The 22,416-nt window shown below is 32.5% G+C and overlaps 1 protein-coding gene across 6 annotated transcripts in view; it reads right to left on the reverse strand.

Moving 5' to 3' along the window:
- Window positions 1-5,621: 5,621 nt before the first annotated feature.
- NFAT (NFAT nuclear factor) overlaps window positions 5,622-22,416 on the reverse strand; it is a 215,861-nt gene continuing 199,066 nt past the window's right edge. For 5 of the 6 annotated variants that reach the window (XM_065368758.1, XM_065368755.1, XM_065368756.1 and 2 more), the window contains exons 12-13: window positions 15,534-15,608; window positions 5,622-6,073 (exon numbers count right to left, since the gene is read on the reverse strand). In XM_065368758.1, the coding sequence (XP_065224830.1) occupies window positions 15,598-15,608 (11 nt within the window). In that variant the 3' untranslated portion in view covers window positions 5,622-6,073; window positions 15,534-15,597. The remainder of the gene's footprint in view (window positions 6,074-15,533; window positions 15,609-22,416) is intronic. The other variant, XM_065368757.1, reaches the window with a different exon arrangement.

The raw sequence follows: 22,416 nt of genomic DNA on the forward strand, positions 1-22,416 counted from the left end.
TGAAATTTAATTCATTTTTTTTCTTTTTCTCAAAGAGATGTACCTAGTATTATTACATGGATTGGATATGTTATTTTCACCGACCACAAATTTTACTTTGAGCATACACTTTTGAAAAATTTCAGGTTTTTAAAATCCAAACCAAACCTAATGAATAGACAGCAAGTAGATAGGTATTCGGGTAACAAGATGTACTTCGTATCTATATCTACCTACTCAATTCATCGTAGCTCAAATAAACAAAATTCTTGTACTCAAGTACAAAATATAACATCTAAATGCGCAAATATATTCAACAACCATGAATAAGACGTAGGTAGTAATATGTAAGTAGATAGTAAAACTCACTCGTGATAAAATTGACAAAAAGTTTGAATTTGGTCGATAACAATTTGATAATAACAAAATAAAATATAGAATTAACATGATAAAACACGATTACTTGAAGCACAACCATCAAATTGGTAACACAGAAGAAGAAAAAACAAGAATGAAATTCGGAAAATCAAGCAGAAAACATGCAAAAAACAATCGACAAAGCCCTTAACATGGAAAACAATAATCGCAAAATCACTCATACAGCCTCAATTCCAATTAATCAACCGGATACCTACGCTCACGCGATGAAATAATGTTTTTAAGCCGTAAGTATTATAGGGTTGATAAGAAACCAATGGTTTGAAAAGTCTGATGGCATTTCCCATCGTACAATATTAGATCATACGATCGACTCAACAAAGTGAATCACGAGACATCAAGTTTAGTATTTCTTCAAATAATAACTTAGGTACTTCACAAAATTATCACAACAATTTTTCTCGCATTTTTTTTTTCAATTTTTTCGAAGAAAATGTCAACTCTTCTTGATAACTTTTTATTTATGTATAACCCAATTTCTTCAACTAAGGAATAGGGGATTCATTCCTCCAATACCTCTCGATTTAATCCAGCCCTGACGTAAACAAACTATTAAAGATGATGAATTTACCATCATCTACAGCCCACACGAATCATAAACACTCTTCCCTCACAAATCCTCATACAGTCGGCCCCGCTTATTATGGATCCGCTTAATAAAATCACCCGTTTAATGCAATCAAATGGCTTGGTCCCGATTTTTTGTACCTAATTACACAGAAAATCACTCGTTTAATGTAATCAGACTCCCCGCTTAGCAGAATCATTTTGTGAAAATATTGAGATACTTTTGGGAAAATGGCTTGTTTTTTCATACTTTAAATCAAAAATTTTGGAATTTTTCACATATTATTCTCTTATTTTTAAATTTTGATTTCTAACAACTTTCTGTCAAGTGATGATAAAGGTAAAAAGGTCTAAACATTTGAAAATTTGAAAAATAGATATGTTATGTACCTAAATCGCGAATTTGGGAGTACCTATCGGAATTTTAATCCATCTTTTTAGTGTGCATGTACATTGTGAAGTTGTAGTAAATTTTTTTATGTGAAAATAGTGTTCTTTCGAAGTCCCTCGGTGGCGTAGTAGGTAGAGCCGCGGACCTCCGTTCAAGAGGTACCCGGTTCAAACCCAGCTACAGAGGCAAGCTTGTGCGTGTAATTAAAAAATCGTTCGTGCAATTATCAACATTACACGCCAAGTACCGGGGGACTACCAGTTTAGCCGAGCTAACAGATAATGCACGCCATCTGTTAGCAGAATCAAAAAGCTGAAACTGGTTCGAGCGTCTATAGAGGTCAACACTGAGGAGCTCAGGGTCTCTAAACTACCCGGCTAGCTCCAAGGTGCTTGTGTAGATGTCACTAGAAAGCAACGGGAAACTACTAGTGGAAGCTCGAAACAACGTCGATTCCCCAGAATAATCGCAGTGGCAATAGGCATTCGCCTCACCCTGTAAGGGTACCACAAAAATGCGATTTCCAATGTCCTGTAAAGGACAAGGAACCACGACGACGAGTGTTCTTTCAAAAGTTCGCTTTATAAAATCACCCGCTTAATAAAATCAATTTGCCTCGGACAAATGCGACCATAATAAGCGGGGCCGACTGTAATTATACAATAGCCTATTATAGTTGAATTGTATCGATGAGTTCCGAGATACAATTCGATGGTTAGTATATGGTTACACATTTATAACCTATTCTGATAAATATATTTTAATAAAGCGCAAAAACAACAACAACAATAAATAACAACAACACAACAATTAGAATTTCGAGTTGAATACACGCACAAAATATAAATAAGCTTTTTCAACTCTAAAAATACAACAAGTAGGACGATGAACTCCAACAGTGACCCTTTTGTAAATGATACATATTTTCACATTGAAAAATCATAAGGTTGGCAATAATGAAATCACTTGTGACCTTTTTTAAACATTGAAATTGAAATAAGATCTGAGAGAAAAACAATAGGGCACTTAAAAGTGACGTCACACTCGTCTGATAATCGAAGTGGTGTGCAAACGATGCGAAATGTACTAGGTATTGTGCTCGCTGTTTAAACTAAAATTACTCAAAATTTTCAACGAACACATTGATATTTTAATACAGCAAAATGTTCGTAGTTTTATCCTCTTTAAATTAATTTTTTCCCGAAAGCTCTACCTTTTACCGTTCAAAAGTTTTCGTAGTTTAAAGTTGCGAAAACAAGGCTAAAACCAGCTGCGGGCGGCAAGTATTGAACTTTGAACTAAAATTACTTAAAATTTTCATCGAACACATAAGTATTTTAATACGGTAAAATGTTCGTAGTTTTATTCTCTTTAATTTGATTCTTTCCCGAAAGCTCTACCCTTGACCGTTCAAAAATTCTTGCAGTTCAAAGTTGCCAAAAGAGTTCATTACTTGCCGTCCGCAGCTGGTTTTTTCCTTGTTTTCGCAACTTTTAACTTCAAGAACTTTTGAACGGTAAAAGGTAGAGCTTTCGGGAAAAAATCAATGTAAAGAGGATAAAACTACGAACATTTTGCAGTATTAAAATATCAATGTGTTCGTTGAACATTTTGAGTAATTTTAGTAAACAGCGAGCACAATACGATTCTCCATTCAGTACTGTATATTTTTCGACTTGGTTTACACACCAGTTCGTTATCACGTGACTTGGATGACGTAGTTTGAAATGCCCTATAACAGAACATGAACCAGAAAACAAAAATTCACCAGACATTCAATTTTTTGGATTTTTTAGGTGTTCAAGTAAGTCAAAAAACTGGCCGATGACTGAATTTTTTTTTTAACCCCGATGAATTCAGATGATCAAAAAAGAGGATTTCTTTTGAGGATTTCAGAGCGAGGGGAGGGTATTTTAACTCGGGAAGTAGGTATATTTACATAATAAACAATTCTCCAATTATTCGTTATTTTCGTTTAGCCAAATGTCAGTATGGGTCATTTTTTTTTTAAAAGCCCGTTAGACAATTTTATTTTGAACTAAAATGTTCCAATTTATTTATTTTTTCATCTTTCATGTAAATTTTTGACCAAAATGTCTATTTTAGCTTCTTTTTTCACAAATGCAAGTTAATTTCATTTGTACTTACAGTAATTATTTTTAAAAAAATTGTTGGAATCAAATCAACCTAGTGAGGATGCAGAGGAAGAGAAGAGGGATATTAGGCACACAGCCCACTTCTCATTAAAAATTTGCAAAATTGATTTCCCAGAAGGAAAATTGAGTATTTAGTACTTATATGTATAATTTTGTTTTTTAAAAAAAAGCTCGCATAGGTAGTGAAAAAAAAAATATTCAAGCAGAAAAAATAAAACTTGAGTGGTTGGTAATTTTCACTCCAGGTTACGCTCTCCTCTCCCTCCTCCTCAATAATTTCAATCAGAAAAAATTTCTCGTTTTCAACTTTCTTCAAATATTTGATTTATAAAAAAAATTCAAAGTTCACCTCATCACTAAATTGAGCTTATGAGATTGTGAAAAATAGTAATCGTTCTAGAATCTACCTTATCGCCTAAATAAAGTCATAAAAACTAATTATTCGATAATAATTTACACAAATCAAAATCTAATCAAATGGGCAGTGAAAATTTGAAAATTCTGAACGGAATGATACAGCAATTTGGTGACAATTTAAAAACATGTAACATACGAGTATGAACAAGAATTGAAAATTCATTAAAAAAAACAAAATAAAAATCTAAAAAATTGCGTTTAAAACAAAAATTTGAAAAATTTTGAAACGTCAGGTCAAAAGTATATTGAAATCGGAAAAAAACTACTTACATTGAAAAAGAAAAAAAATCAAGAATTTGGATTGAAAATAAAAGTTGAACAAAATAAGTTGAAAACAAAAAAAATAAATAAATAAAAACCTAAATATAAAAAAACAATAGTTGAAAAAAAAACACTTTAAAACCAAACAAAAAAATATATAACCATGATTAAAAAACAAAGCGTCAAAATATGTAATTGAAAAAATTAATATTTTAATGTGAAAAAAATATGCGGAGTACAGGGAAAGAACGGTGAACCTGATTTTTTTCAATTTTTTTTTTTTTAATGTAATTTTGTTCATTGAGGAATGCACTTTCATGTAGTTTATGTTTTAAAGCATTTTTATCGGCATCATATTACTCAAAAAACAACAAATTGTAAGTGGTAAAAAATTGAAAGTTTAAAGCAAAAAAAAAAAAAAAAATTATAACAGAAATTTTTCATTTTTTATTTCTCGGTGGTATTTTGTTCATCGAGCTGAGCACTTCCATTCAGCTGTTGTTAAAAATGCACATTTGTTCTATTTCACTCAGAATAACGACTTGAAAATCGCATAAAATGCAAATACAGGGAAAGAACGATGTACGAGTAACTGGGTCGCGTACAGGGAAAGAAGTGGTTATCGGAGCAAAACGTTGCTCGCGTGTTACGTTAGTTTAAAACTGCTCTACAGGTATTCTGATAATTTCTGAATGATATTTTCATGCTCAGAATTGTTCTAATAGACTTCAGGAATACATCTGAAATAATAAATCTCACACCAAATAATAATTACTTGCTCTCCTGTAAAATTTGCGAAATACCACTTACACCGTTCTTTCCCTATATTCCTCATGTAAAAACAGTCTTGTAAAAAAATTTTAAAAATCCAGTTTTAAAAAACCCACAAAAACCCACGATAAAAGACTCGGAAAAAATAGAAATAAAATACCTACTAATTCAGAGTTCTTGCACAAGTTTCAGTTTCAATACCAATACAGTTTAGTATGTAGTTGGGGAAAAAAGTGATACAAAAAACGAAAATTGAGAGCACGAATAATTCGAATAAATAATAATAATTGCCAAATTACTACCAACCTTAGTTTTTCAAAGCCAAAATAGCCACAAAAAAGTACATATAATATCAACTCCGTTACGATAGTAAAGCGAGAAAAAAAAGTAAAGAGAAGAAAATAAGAAACGACCTAAAGAAATCATTTTTCAATACATTTCATTTAGTTCAAATGAGATCATTGTTTTTTCTAAATGAAAGTTGAAATTAATTCAGAACGCCTTTACTTGAACAATCAACCGTATCAAAACACCTTAAACTGAAAGAGAATCTAGTCTCAAAAATTAAGCACCTCAAAACATCACACTGAAAACACATCACCTTCGATTTTCTCCTTTTACTTATTCATTCGAGAAAAAAATACACTTATTAAAATGTTTTATGTAAATAAATTACAACGCATCGATCGACATCGTAAAATAAAAATAAAACGACAAAAAAACAACTACGGCATGCAAAAGAAAGAGAAAAACAAACAATAACAAAAAAAAAACTACTAGAAATGGTTTTGTCATCTCTACAAGACAAAAAAAAGAAAAAGAAAAAGAAACAAATAAAAACGCTTAAGAGGTAGGTATACACATATTAATACTACAAAATACTTGAATCACAATATTACCTATCAAAAAACATAATAAATTATTTACAAAATAAAAACAAAAATGCCAGCTTGATAGAACACAATGGATTGTAGCATAGATACGTGGATTTTATTTACAGTACGGACAAGATAAAGATGATCTTCAACGATATTAACGATCCGAATATTTCCCCATAATCGAGCTGCTGTCATTGTTTACTTCAGTCATCCAACTAAAATTTGAAAAAAAAAAAAAACAACTGTGAGAACACCGAGAAATATTACCTACATTTAAGAAAGAAAATGATAAACTCTTAAACGTACAGTTCATCATGCAGAGTGACTAGTGAGTCGGGCAACCCGCAACGAAAAATTTTGAAAAACGAGTAGGTACGAGTTATTCGTTTGTTAAACAAATTTGAATAATTTTCTGCTATCACGCTTATCGTTTGACTGAAAAAACACGAATATTCCGAGATTTTTTTTCTTGGTTGGGGTGCGTGCCTGAATCAAATAGTCACCAAAGCAATTACGTACAATGTATCTTTATTAATTACGTTCAAGATTATCATTGCATTTATTCACACTGCTTTGACATGCACAAATAAAACTTCAACACAATCGATCTCTAGTATTGAGAGGCGAATCTGCTATGTATTTTTTGGATGAGCAAAGATTATAATCGTCGGTTACAGTACATTTCCCCGAATACAAGAGTCTCAATTTTGAAATTTTAATAACCATTTATATTCCCATCGAAACATCCTTAAACGGATTTGCTTCCAGCTCAACAAGTCTCATTCAGCTAGTTTTCATTAAGGAGATTAAAAAGTTCATAGTGTAAGTGCACCAATGAGCTCTTGAGCTTTCTATGCTCACCACCCATGCATTACATTCGCCACTCAACATAACGGAATATTACCAACCAGTTCATAAAATGTGTTCGCCATATCACTCCAGTCAACTAAGAAGTATAAGTAACAGAAATTCAACTTTTAAAATACATTCCTATTTTCACAATGATGAAAAATATTCCAAGAAAAGAGGGAGGGATGTTCTCGTGCCCATTAGGGTCATATAGGCTGGTATTTTAATATAAATCTTCAAAATTTCGTGGGTATATTAACACAAATTATCAATTTTTAAATATTTTCTATTTGGAAATCTTTTATTTTTATTTTTTTTGGAAGATCTGTACAGTGTACAGGCAAGTTTGTTATCATTTAGTGCACAAGTATAAACAAAAATGTATTCAGTTTAGGCCTACATAGTTTTGAAAATTTTCATTTCAAACTTCCCAATCATTTCAATTTTTCAAACTTAGACCTAATTTGAGACGTGATACGAAAGTTCTGCTTCGAAAATCATTTCAAAAAGGAGAGGAGAAACGTGACTCCGAAAAGCGGAGTAATTTTTGTAATAATGAAATAGGCAATGGAGTTTTTTCACTCAGACATAAATACCAAAACAGGTAATGCTGAATTTCCTCTTCCCATTTTCCAAAGTAGGTAATATTCAAAAATAACATTTTTAATTTTTTTTTTATATCATTCAATTCAAAATAAAAAAATAGGTAGGTAAACAGTCGATCACTAGTAAAATTCGAGCACAAAAAAATACTTTTCTTTAAATCTATGCACACCATGTTCAGAACGTTCAGATTGAAATTTTGTATCGAGCACGAGAGCAATTTCTTCTTTATAAATTGTTATCTATTTTATAGTAAATAATATTATACGCAGGCCTTTTTTTGTATTTCCTTCTTTGGGGGGACGCTAAATTGAAGTTGCAAGTTCCTAATTTTCATACACCCCCCCCCCGCCGCTTTCTTTCCAGAAAAAATCAAAGTACCTAAATTAATTTTTTATGTTAAAAAAATTGTTGAACTTTTTGAAATAGAAAATTTTGATTAGGTACTTTTTTTTTGCTCTTCAAGTAATAATATTCCATAATTCAAAAATTTCAATGTGACAGCCTTGACAGATTTTGTATTTAGATAATTTTGACGTAAAAAAATATTCAACATTTTTTGAAAAAGTTGCCAAAATTCTTTCATTTTTTTAGTTTTTATGGGAATTTTTCGATATATTTTTGAACTTTCCTATGTGTATGAACTATTGTACTAGCTATGTACTTATACGTATTATTAAATTCATGTACGTATATTTGAAAAATCCAAGTCGACTCGACGATTTTAGCTTTTTATTCGATGAAAATATCGCATCGATTGCATATTTTTGAATTAATGATCAGGATTTCGAATGCGGCCGTTGTTAGATAAGTTCAAGGCATCGTTGTCGGCATCGATGAGGATCTTTCAAACAACGTACTGCATAGAGCATACAACCATTTGCAAATGGAAAGTAGAAAGGAAGAAAGAGTACGGAGGAAAGGTGAACATTGATTCACTGAGAGAGGGACCCACGAACTATCTCCTGGGGATGTTGATGAAAAGTGGTCTATGTGGTAGTCCTTAAGCCACAGGATACATACTAAACACAGCAGTATCACGACAGCATCCCAAGATCCGAATAACCAAAAATTTCGGGCCTTGAAAGTTCATTTTGTACATTTTTGGAGGATTTTTGAAAATTTTAAAACCACAAAAAAGCTTTTTTGAGGGAAACTTTCAAACTTTCTCATGAGATTTACATTTTTTTTCTTCGCAAGTACTGTATTATTTCGATTTAATCGAACCAAATACTTATTGAAAGATATATCATTCCTGAAACTGGGAATATATTTTGGAGCGCAGTGGTGCCAATTTTTTGATCATTATTTTCAATTTTAAAAAATCAAAAAAAATAGCCAAAAACTTATTAAAATATTTTCCATGTTTTGAAATTGAAAATAATGATAAAAAAATAGACAGTTTTATCACAAGATTATTCAAAATCAGAAGAGTTTTTTAAAAAAAAGTATTAAAAAAATTGGTTCATTGCGCCCACGCGGTTTTTTCCAGCATTGGCGCAATTGTTGAGTTTTAGTGAATCAATTGCGCCTCAAAAAATTCCCCCAACACTTTTCCATTTCATTGGAATTTCTGAAATTTATTTTGCAATTTTTCAGAGGCGTGACGGACGGAGTGATGTGCTGTGTGGGAGGGAGGGAGGGACGAAGGTGAGAACGAAATTTTGTCAACTTTTATCGTCGGATTTTCTCAAATTTTCACTCTAGACGGTGCCCTCCGATATTTTTCATGCTAATTAGCCAGGTGTGGTTAGAACAACTTTTGGAACGGGGAGTTGGAAAACAAAAATGTTGAATAATTTTAAATTTTCAAAAATTGTGCTTTTATACTTGACAAAAAATGTAAATTGTTCTACTGCAAGGTTGGTACTGAAATCAAAAATCAAAAATTCGCAATGTTTTTTTCGTGTTTTTTTTTTAGCTTTTTAGCCTTTGAAAATCAAATTCAAAACTAAAACAGAACATTTTCGATCTTGCCCGAGCGAATTGTTCAGAAAAATTACAATTTGTGGGGTACAACAAAATAAATTGTCAATGTAAGAAGTTTCAACGCCACAATTTTGTACATTTGGGTGTATTTTTTGAATGAAATTTCGCACTCTTTTTCGTGCTTCTTAAATTTCAGAAATTTGTGAGACGTCAATTTTTCTACCCTCTTACTTTGGTCGGAGAAAGGAAAATGAAAAGGATGTTTTGGAAATTTATAATTCAAGAAATAAAAACTCAAGGTTTTTTTTGGTAATTCTTTGATTTTTCCTTGCTTATAGACGATTTCTTCCAAACTTTCCCAAATTTTTCAACCTTTTCCAAAACACCCAATTTTTTCGCATAAATTTTTCATCGGGGGGGGGCGTCCCCCATTGACACGCCTTTGCAATTTTTCAGAAACATGACTCCTCAGTTCACCTTTTAGGTCACTCTTATTAAAAATGGACCCGAAAATTATGTAAAATTCAAAATACGTAAGTACATAAATGCCTTAATATAGAGAAATATTCATTCGCTATAAATCAGTTTACAGAAAGAGAGAAGAGATGAGTTTAGGTGGATGGAATTCATGGGAGACAATAATTTTCTACAAAACAAGTTTTCAGGAAGAAGAAGTGGTGGTTGTAATTTCTAATTTGATAGGTATTAATAAATGATAACTACGATAGGTATGCCTAACTAAGTAAAGCGTATAGCGTTTAGTAAGAGATAAACGTTTCAAGTAAGTAAGGTTTATGTTTGTGTCTGTTTAGTAGGTACTCGTTAGTTTAAGTTGTGTATATTGTGGATGTTGGTATGGTACATAAATATAATCACACTTCATCATTCATAAGCATTAAAATCGAGGTACAAAACAAACGATACAACTTAACCTACAGTAATTAAAAATAAATCCAGCGAACTCTATTTGATTTCACACGAATTATTACACCATAGAATCTTCTGAGAGGAAAAAATCCTCCATCGCGAGAAAATTCAGCAGCAGACTGCTGAAATGACTCGCAGAGTAGTCACAGCCATTAAGTTGAATTTCTTATCAAAGGTTTGAGTCATTTCGCGTCAAATAGCAGAGCCTTTTAATATTTTCTCCGTGGGGTTCACGCTCAAAAATTCTGAAAAAATGACTCCAAGTACAACACTGTTTATACTGATTAACACCTATCAGAAAATTAGGGTGATGTTTTCTCGTATTCTTCATTTTTGTACAAATTTCAAAAATTATCTAAAAACACAATTACTTTCCTTAAAAGATCGAAATTTGTTGTTTGGCCATCGCGGTGTAAGCCCACCATGAATTTTCAATGTTTTTACTGACTACATATTTGCCAATTTGTTTTTTGAAATTTATAAAATAGAGAGTAGCGAAAAATTTATTGATCAATTCCAATTTTTTTATAAATTAGTGAAATTTTTTCTCAATTAAATGCTTACCTATTTACGCTGAATTGTTGTTAAAAATTATTGTTGATTTTGAGAATATGGAGTGAAATTTTTTAAAAATATACAGAATAATTTTATTTAATGAGTCAGGTTTGTTTTTTTGGAAATGCGGATTTAATTATGTATGTTCAATTTGTAAAATTACAAGTATTTTTGAGATTTCACAGTTTTTTGTTTTTGTTTTTTTTTTAATTTTTTGAGATAATTTTTAAATGAGTTTCGAATAATAAATTTGTGAGAATAGATTTAAGTAAATTTATTGCCCGTAATGTTTTTCAAAGTTTATAAATACCTCTGAATTTAATTTTTAAAATTATTAAATTATGGGTACATACCTACGAGTAGGTAAGTAATTTAAAAGTTTACTTCATCAATAAGTTTTTTTTGCGTAATTCTCAAGTCATTTTTTCAGAATAATTAAAACAAATTTAATTTTTTTTGGACGATTAGAGACTTGGAGTGAATTTTCAGATGATAAGAGTTTATTATATTTAAAATATTTCCTTGGAAATATGGTGTTTATTTTTTTCGATTTTCATCCATTTTAGAATTACGAGTAAAAATAATTTGTTTCAAATCAATTTTTATTTAATTTATATTATTGAATTGAATAATTTAATAATACAAATTTTTGATTATAGAAATATGGAGTCAAATTTTTAGAAAGTGTTCAAAATAATTTTCAAATTAAATTTGAAAGATAATTTTCTTTTTTAATAAGTTTAATTTTTTCTTTTTTTAAATATGAAATTGATTTTTGCTAAACTTTTCAAAATGATTCATCGAAAGTTAAAAATTACAGTCTATTTTTAAATTAAATTATTCATTAGATACCTACCTAAAATATTTGTTCAAAATTTACAAAATCAGCTTTCATTATCTACTTTGAGTATACTGCGGTTATCGAAATCCATCCTCACAAAAAATATTTTAAAAATTGCTGACTAGTGACCCCAAGAGCAAAAAGCTCCGCGATTTGACATTCGCTTTACCTACCTGTAGTTAAGCTTTTTCTGAGAGCAAAAATTACAATGAAAATAATTTTTGTTTCGTCTTATTCACAAAAAAAAAAAAAAAAATTGAAACGGTGTTTGCAATATTTCTCGATGGTGTGACTCTGAATCCTCCGTGGTCTTTTTTAGATCTACTTACCTACTTGAAAATATTACCAATGGGTCGCTTTAAAACTGGCATTCTCTGATTTGATGAACGAAATCAAGGTATATCGAAAAAGCATATCCTAAGACACTCGTAACCAAAATTTCAAGTAATAATTCATTTTTGTATTTTTGGCGAATTTTTGAAAATTTTCAAAATTCAAAAAACTGTCTTAAGGAAGATTCTTCAACTTCTTCATGAGACTATCTTTTTTTCCAGCAAAGTGAACCACTGTGAATAATTTTTCCAATTCAACTCTCACAAATCAACAACTAAGTACTTACCTACTAGTTTTAGGCACTCTGGAACCCTCCAACGGCTCCAACAATTTTTCGATTCTCTCCAGAAACCTCAAATCATTCTGAAAAGGACAAAAATGAGCTAGAGGACTTATAAATTTGGTCGACGCCGATACTTTTGTCGGAAAAATTTAATTTTTTACTTTTTTTCTGGAATTTACAGATTGGCCTGCAGAAATTCACTTTTGAATAGCTAAAGTCGTCGGTCACTTTGCTCAAGAAGATTTATAGGTACTTCATTAAAATTTCCTCTAAAAGAACATTAGTACCTACCTGAAACTTTGGCTATGGGGTTTCAAGACATGCTCTTTCAATCTATAGCTTTGTTTAGTGCAAATCAGAGACTGTCAATTAAGAAGGTTCCATTATAACTATAAGAGAAGGCAGAACTTCTAACCATTTGTGAGTACGTATAGGTATACTCGTAGGTACACTTTTTGTATGTAGTAGAGTCATCTCACTGTTACGTCCTATAGCTTATCACAATAAATCCTATACTTAATTACCTATGATAGTTTTCCCCACCAAAACATTAAATTCAAAATCTATCTAGATACTGTTACTTACCGATTGTAATCAAGAATAGTAAATGCGTATAATTACAAAAAAACTGATCCGAATCAAAGACGTATCGTGTTGGACGACACATTCCTATTGATTTTTTAAAAATTATTGTCACCTTTTTTCACAAGTTTCAATTTTTTTTAGACCTTTATTAGATTTTTCAAAGAACGTTTTCATATGTTTTAGAAATCGAAAGAACATATTAAGAAAACAATGTCCGACTTTGATTATCCCCAATTTTCCAGACGAATGGAAATTAAAATAGATCGATCGATTTTTAGACCGTTAGCAAAAAAAAAATCCGAAAATGCTAGGAAAAAATTGTTATGAAATCACCTCAAAAATACAGGATAAAAATGACTTACTTATTAAAGCTCTTGAAATCAATAAAAATATAAACTTTTTTTTTTCAAATTTTTATGAAAAAGTACCCCATTTAGAAAAATAATGTACGTAGAAAAATGCACGCGTCGCTCCCGGTTGAATTTTTCCAACCACAAAAAAAAAAGAAAAAAATTAGTTCGTGAAAATTTTGATAAGTTGCGTATTTTTGGCAAATCTTTTACGTTTGAGTGTGACAATAATTGTTACGTTGCTGCTATTGATTCGAATCAGGTCCGTTGTTATCAATAAAGGTACGTAATACGTATATTTCCGCGAGGCATCGGAACTACGGACCAGGGATGCGTTTACTCTGACTATCGAAATCGGACCTTCGCGATTTCAAATTGGAAATTAGACATTATAGACAAAGTGTTAGCTAATCAGTTTTGATTAACGAAAAAATCTGATTGGCCAACGCTTTGTTCTTGTGTGATTTCTAACTTGAACTCGCGAATCAGGCGACGCGGTAGCGTTGCCACCCCGCCCTCCCACGGTTTCATGCGCGTTGCGAAACCGTATTTCTCTAAATTTAAAGCAGTCAAATTTCACTGCTTAGCAGTCACGACATTTTGCCTTTTTAAAGCAGTAGTTTTTTTCACTGTTTTGCAGTAAAAAAAACTACTGCTTTAAAAAGGCAAAATGTCGTGACTGCTAAGCAGTGAAATTGACTGTTTCAAATTTAGAGCGTAGGCGGCCGGTGCGTGACGTCCGAGGAGTTATACATATATTCTGTAACTATTTCGTACCCTTTTCAGCGATATTCAAACGTAATTTTCTCAAAAACTATGCGTTTAATCAAAAAACGCAACGATACTTTTTTTCTTATTTTTTAAAGACCTTTCAGAATATATAAGAATTTTTTTTGTACGATGAAAATTCGCGAAGTTTCAAGTCCCCTTTTTTTGTCATTTTGGCACCTTTTCTTCTTCCAGTCTCACTCAAAGTTAGAAAGATTGGCTGAACCAATTTTGATGAAATTTGGAATATAGCTTTGATTTGTTACCCATTACTGACTCTTAATGAAAATTTTTTTTTTTTTTGAAAATTGACCCTTCACCCCCCTTTTTGGGGCCCAAAAATTTTCAAAAATGATCCAAAATATCATAAGGCACTTCTCTGTTACAAACTTGATATTCATGCCAAATTTGAGCTTTCTAGCCCAATTACGTTTACTTTGAGCTGCGTTGAAAGATGCTGAAAAAAGGAAATTTTCGAAAAATTGACGAGTTTATTAATTGAAGGTATTGCCAAACAAAAGGTGATACAGGTGTACGTATATCAAAAGGCACTTCTACAATCTTCAAAGTACATTTGTACAAAATTTCATCGTGATTCGTGCCCTAACATCCCCCAGACAAGTACCAAGGAGACAGAGAAATACGTAGTAAATATCAGTTGGCTGCATTTCATGAAAACAAAAAATGAGCCAAAATTTGGGGCGGACAGATCCCTCAAATAAGTTTGATAATCTAACCAGAGTCTGGAAGATATGTCAGCACCCAAATTTTTGGGTCATTTTTTGTTTTCATGAAATGCAGCCAACTGATATTTACTACGTATTTCTCTGTCTCCTTGGTACTTGTCTGGGGGGTGTTTGCTTTAGGTACCAAAACTGTTTCATAGTTTGTCTTATACCATCTGGTTAAGTGGTACACGAAAAAAAAAACAATAAAAATTACTATTATTTCAGTACAGTAACCGGATCCCATTCAAAAATAATAGTGATTTTTACTCAGCCAAAAAATACATTTTATCTAGAATTGGGTAAAAATTTATTACTCTCATAGTAAAATTTACTAATATCATAGTAAAATTTACTATTATCATAGTAAAAATCACAATATTTTTGAATGGGATCCGGTTACTGTATGAAATAGTAAAAATTATCCATACTTTTTTTTCCGTGTAGGATTTTTTTCTTAAGGACGGATTCCACCATTATATCATAACACTTTCCTACTGAAATATTTTTACCTCTTGTTCACTGAGCAAGTTGTTCATTAGGAACCGTGGAGAGGGCGGGGTGTAATTCTTTTTTGAAGAGTTTTTTTTGGAGGATATTCGATTTCGATAGCCAAAGTGAACACAGACCCTGGAGCTTCTGTTATCATTCAATTTTTATTTAGGTACTTGGCATCGAAGTAAAAATTCAACCCGGTTGTGGGGTCAACAAACCCCTTCCTGATTTTGATAAGTACATATTAGCATTGTTTTCCAACCATTCACCATTTTTATCCTTTTAACTCCCGAACTTCTTTGACTTCGATTGACTCTGAAAACCTCCAGCTTCCAGCAAAAGTCATGTGTAAATATTGTATGAGCTCCGAGGCCTCGCTTTCAGTTGAAAATATATATCCGAAATGTTACCAAATTCTACATATTTACCTACCTCTTGATTCAACCACAAACTCGACTTTCCTTAAACGGCATTTCTTCATTCATTTAAAAGTTAATTACCGTTGCACTGAAAATAGCAAAACAAAGGTAGAATACTATATGAGTTTCTTTGTAAAATAAATTTCAAATCAATTGCATTCGGATATGTAATTGTGTGCAAATTGTTATGACAATGCGAGGATCCAAAGTGAGCTTTCATATAAGAAACTCGCCCAACAATATTGTTTTCGAAATATCACTCACATGGTTGTCGTTTAAGATCATTATCATCATCATCATCATAAGTATACCAGGCATCTCATCGATTCCGAAATCCTCTAGTACATAATTTAAAATGGAGGTCTACGTACGTCAATGTTTCCAATAGACGGTGGTACATATAGGTAGGTACCAGTGACCTCACATTGGTCACAAGATAGGAGCACTCCGTTATCAGTGAGATTTTTTGGAAACGAACAAAAAAAAACGTTGACAAAAGTTGACAATTTAAGGGCAAACTGAGCAATCTAACCTGAATCGCAGTGATAACGCAATGCTTCTATTTTGTGACGTCACCCGTACCAGCATCTATCTCAAAATTATAATATTAGACATCAGAATAATGAGCTACCTATACCAGACACATTAAATTTCAAATGATTGGATCCTCGCATTGTAAGTAGGTATACTATAGCGGTTGATGATAAAAATAATAGGTAATACTACACGACAGAGTATATTCTAAGAGTATTCAAGGAGAAAAAAATATTGAACAACAAAGGAAGGATGGGAACGAATGATTTGACTAATAAATAAGAAAATCAACTCGCACGCTAAAGAATATACTCCGTAGTAAGTACATAAAAATGAAGTAAGAGTAAGCTGCCGAGAGAGCATAGACGTTATTTTCCAAAATGAAACATCGCTTTGAAAGCCTCTCATTAGGAAACGCAATCAACGATACCCATAAAAACGAAACCAACATCAAATCGAATACGAGATACATGTAGAAATGAACATCGCTTCGTCAATGTTACGTAGATCGAGCAACAAACACCATTCCATCGCCGCGTAGGTATGCGAAAGAAAATCAAAATTATAATGACCCCACAAAACTGCGCACCTAAAACCTCGGGTAGGACTTTTAAAACCCATCAGTAGGCCTATGCTTCGTAGACACCAATTTACCAGTGATTTCAAGCCGTACAACAACAAAAAACAAAAACCAAATGATAAACCAAAACCCCAAACAAAAACCATCACTTGAGAATTGCAAACGAAACACAATCGATTGAATCAGCAGAATAAACGAATTGCATGGTTTCTCTTCTTCATCACGACGTATTCGCAGCGCAGATATCAAACACATCAAATGACGAACGAACAATAATAAATTAGGTATCTACGTGTTATTAGGGGTAATAGGTACTTGATAAAGATGAAAGTGACCATTCGATCGATATTTCATCCATTCTCACGCGATTTCTTTTCGAATTTTAAACGACTGGTAATTTACACTTGATGAACAGTTATTGGGAGCCGATGGCAAACAGCTAGGGAATCATTCCACCCATATTTTATGTACGAGGGATAGTCGGAAAGTAAGTTTCACATGGCTGAAAAAGTATGAACGCGTGAACATTTTTTGACCAAAATTGGAGGAAATATAGTTCAAACATTCAACCAGATCTGACAAAATTTATTCTGCATTTGGGTGCATTGTTCGTATTTTACAGCATGATTAGTAGAGTGCTGATAAAAAACATCCGTCCAAAAATTATATTTTAGAAAAAATTAATTTTCCAAGATAACAAAAGAAAAATTCACTGGAAAATTGATTGAGAACCATTCCAGACATAGCATAGTAACATTATTTTGGTCAATCAAAATCCAAATGAAGTAGATTGTTCAATGATAATCTGCTGAATATCGGAATTGTCGAAAGTCACTCAGCACCAGAAATTTTGCAACCATCACATGAACAATTTACAGCGCCAAATAACGTATCAACTTGAAAAAACATTAGTATGATATCTTTTGAGTAATTCTTGATGAATTTTACTCATAATTATTACAACTGAAAAAATTTTTTTTTTTGCTAAATACTACATTTGGACGGATGTTTTTTATCAGCACTCTACTAATCACGCTGTAAAATACAAACAATTCACCCAAATGCAGAATAAATTTTGTCAGATCTGGTTGAATGTTTGAGCTATACTTCCTCCAATTTTGGTCAAAAAGTGTCCACGCGTTCATACTTTTCCAGCCATGTGAAGCTTACTTTCCGACTATCCCTCGTACTAACGTATCGTCACCCAGTAGCGAGCATTTTACGGATAGTAAGTGTACTTACTTCGTCGTCGTCGTCGTGGTTCCTTGTCCTTTACAGGACATTGGAAATCGCATTTTTGTGGTACCCTTACAGGGTGAGGCGAATGCCTATTGCCACTGCGATTATTCTGGGGAATCGACGTTGTTTCGAGCTTCCACTAGTAGTTTCCCGTTGCTTTCTAGTGACATCTACACAAGCACCTTGGAGCTAGCCGGGTAGTTTAGAGACCCTGAGCTCCTCAGTGTTGACCTCTATAGACGCTCGAACCAGTTTCAGCTTTTTGATTCTGCTAACAGATGGCGTGCATTATCTGTTAGCTCGGCTAAACTGGTAGTCCCCCGGTACTTGGCGTGTCAGATAAAATGCGCGGAGATAGGTAGTCAGAATCGTGAAAAAAAAATGAAACTAGAAGTAATAGTGATCGATGGATAAATAATAGTTCTACAGTACACCTGGAATTCGCCATTTTAAAGCAGTCTAGACTGAATTTTGCTCTTTTCCTCAATAATGGACTTATTACGTAAGAAAATTTGTCACTAGAACTGATTCAAAAGGCCCTTCAAGGCTACCAAAATTTCAATTGAATTAGCACTTTTTCATCCCATTCCCATCCCCATCTAATTTCTTGGAATTTGCCAGCAGCACCATTGAATTTGGTCAAAATCCTACGACTATTTTTTTGCTATCTATCCAAATAAATGTATTATCAACATGATATGCGTATTTTGAGTTCAGAAGAATCAAGGGCCCCAGCTGATACCCATTATTCTATTCTATTCCTCAGAATTTGTCCATTTCGCTGTTTCCAAACTGTTTCGAATTTTTCAAAGTTCATTTATCATTTGTAGATACCAGTTAGAACGGACCCGTTTGCTGTAATTACGAATACCTCGGATTGTGCAAATCTCAGATGTATTTTCAGAGCAATGCTACAAACTATGGGAAATTTTCATCTTACTATCACGCTATGGAACACTTGTATGAGCTTCCAGAAAAACCAGGCCATTTTTTAAGGGCAAGAGACAGTGGCGTAGCCAGGGGGAGGGGCGAAGGGGGTCATTGCCCTCCTTGCGATTGAAAATTTGAAATAAAACATGCAAAAATTGACGTTTTTTCGTTCTTGGAACCCATTTTTTTCAAATAATTTTCAATTGTGTTCATAAAATCATTACAAATCACGAGAGGTTTTCAGAAAATTAATTCTAATTTCGATTTAATTTTTAAAATCTAGTCATTCTGTTAGTAAAAAAATGAAAACTTTGCGTTTTTCATATGCTTTGAGCATTATGAGTAGGTACTTCTAGAATTTTTCTGTTTTTCGCAATAAAAATTTGTAATTTGAAAAGTAGAAAAGTAGAACAACATCAATTTTAATGAAAGAATTCGGTTGATGTAATTTCAAAATTTTTCAAATTCAACCGCACGTTTTTTGAAATTTTAATTCTGCAGAAGAGAACGAACTTGGCCCGAGCGAAGCGTGGGCAAAAGCTTTGGAAAATTCGTACTTAGTTCGAAAAGTAGAACAACATAAATTTGAATATAAGAATTCAATTTTTCTAATCTCAATCTTTTTCTAAATTTCATTAATGAATGGTTTTCTTGAAATTCTAAATGATGCAAAAGCTCTTCAAAATTTACAGTTTCAAGAAGTAAAACAGCAGTAATTTTAACGAAGAAAGTCAATTTTTCTACCACAGATATTTTTGAAAGTTTAAACAAAAATACTTTCCAAGCAGAGTTGTGGCCAAATCGAATTTACTGGGTGGCCAACTGGCCAAGAACTTATATCACGAAAAATTCCCTGAGAAAAACGGTCTCTTCTATACCTACGAAGCTCTGGGTGATCCACTTCGCAACTCGTAAAGACAGATCTGCTAGGCTGACATTCGAGATGCGTAATAATTCTTTAGAAATCCCGTCGAGATAAGGCACTAACTTCCGAAAGTTTCAACTTTTCAACTCGTTTCCTATTCTCGACCCGACTTCACAAAATCTACATAGAAATGCACGATTTTAACCAATTTTTACACGTTTTTGGTTGGAGCTGTCATAACTAAGCCATTTTAACTGAAGCGAGGGGGATCTAAAAATTTTGTACACAATTTTGAGCTTTAACACTTGGAAATTTTGGTCGCGAGACCGAGGTTCTAGCACACGCTCTTTCCATCTAGCCTATAGTTTCGCTCAAATCGCCTCGCTCGACCCTGTATTCATCTAAGATCGCATACGGATCACATGTTGCAACCTATCTTTATCATGAAATTAAAACAAAAAATGCTGGGAGGACTATAATCAATCAGACACTAGTTCCCTTCAATCATTCAAAATCCATCGACTGTTTCACCGATAAATAAGGATCTCATTACAAGCAAACCTCATCAGTAAAACCAAGAAGAAAGAATTATGATCGAAACACGTGCTAATAAGTTAAGTATGCTCTCAAGGATGACGCAAAAAAAAACGCACAAAACGCCATTATATGCCATTCGGTTCCCAGTTACAATATTAAAAAACTTAATTGATACTTTACAAAGAAATGAACAGAGGTAATTCCTCCTCAATGCAAAATGACAATAGCCCGTTTTCAATTACAATCCACTTATTCACTCTCAACCCCCGATCTCTCGAACCATACATTCACAAACTCACCGGGTAAGTAATGAAACAATTGAAAAAATCTTAAGTAAGCTAATAGAATGAAACAAGAATGTAAAAGTAGAAAAAAAATGCACATGACAAAATAAACACCTGCACACGCGCGCTGGTACAAAATAAGAATAGAAATTTATCTACGTAACTCTTTTCATCGAAGAAAACATATTTAAAAAATAACATCACATTATCCATTCATTTCAAGTTTCAAAAGAACTCAACAAAACCTCAAACATACAAGTGTATTCATTCGTTGAATGCCACATCAATAGTTACAATTTTCGTGCAGTTTGGGAATAGGAAGAAATGAAATTTTAATAAAATACCGTAATCTCTACCAACCGGGTATTGTGTTGAAGTTGCCGAATAATTTGCCTTTCGAATATCAACTCACACTATACATGTATACATTGATTCATCAGTCATCATCATCTCTTTTCTCCAAGTGGATTTTTAGTAGCCTGTCGGTGTTCTCAAGAGAAGGAATGGTCATTGGCCATAGAATTTTACGTAGAACTGATAGATGAGACTATGTTACACAACATACAATATTAATGGTATTTTTCACATCAGTGGCAAGTTTCCGCACATTTCAAGTCTTGTAAATTACATAATAACTATGGAAGAAGAACATATGAAGAGTCCACGGAAAGAACCAGGTAGGTAAGTCACTTTTTTTCAAAAATGAGTTTAGGGTTGAATTAAATTCACACTGAGGAGTAGAAAAATGTAGTCAATTTACATTTTGAAAAAAATCGATTTTTCAAGGTTAAAATGGCCTTTAAAAAAAAAGAGGAGAAGAGAAAAATGAGCCGAGACCAAATGTGTGGTGACAGGAAGAAAATTTCAACATCGTCAACTATTTAGAATACAAAAATTTTTCATTATGTCATCATAATAATCGATTTTCATCGAATTCAAGTTGTTGCGAAACACTGATTTTTCGATTTTTTGCTTGATTTTTTCACGAAAACAGTGACTTTTCAAGTCGTGACTGGCTCATCTCTTCATTTTTTTCCTACAATGCCTCAAGTTGTGTTTGTGGGATGTTTTGTATGTATTTCCAGTCATTACCTTGATGAAATTCAAATTCGCTACAAAATTGGAGCCTTCTGATACTTCAAAACGCCGTAACTCAGAAGTTTGAAAAAGTGACTTACCTGGTTCTTTCCCTGGACTCTTCATATTCTATTGCATACATATATTTTTCTGTGCTATTAGATAGGAAATATCCAACATAATATCTTTGCGAATCAAGAGATATCGAGCAGAATGAGCCAATGTTTATTTTGCATATTTTTGCCTTTTTTAGCGCATATTTCGGTATTTTATCAATTTTCACAGTTTCTCCCTATTTTTAGGGAATACATTGAAAAATTTTCAAAACTTAATTTTTTTCATAATTTTTTAAACACAAATTTTTTGAATAGAAAAAGTCAGCATAGCAAAAATTTGATATCATTATTTCTCATAAAACTTCAAAAATTCCTTTTCCTTGCAAATATGCTCTTGAATTATCATTTTATCAAATTATCAAGGTTAGCATGGGGTTCACTTTGTTTTTCCCTGTAAAATTATACCCATATTTGAGTAGAACATGCTGGGAATATTTTTGCAAATTTCAACTTTAAAAGGATTTTTTTTTGCATATTTTCATTAAAATTAGCGCATAAAATACCTATACGCATATTTTCAGTTATTTAGAGAACATATTCTTTACCCCTAATAATAACACTATCTTCACATCGTAGACCTTATCACAATGTATGCCCACAAAGACAACAGAATATTTTAATTGCTTTTATTTTTGGCTGACTGCATTGTGTATCTACAGTGGGATTTTAACCCACAACTTCTCATTTTTATATTACATACCTAGTTACAGCCATAGCTCCAACCAGTAACCACA

Source organism: Planococcus citri, chromosome 5 (assembly GCF_950023065.1).
Source record: "Planococcus citri chromosome 5, ihPlaCitr1.1, whole genome shotgun sequence".
NCBI classification, from domain to species: Eukaryota; Metazoa; Arthropoda; class Insecta; order Hemiptera; family Pseudococcidae; genus Planococcus; species Planococcus citri.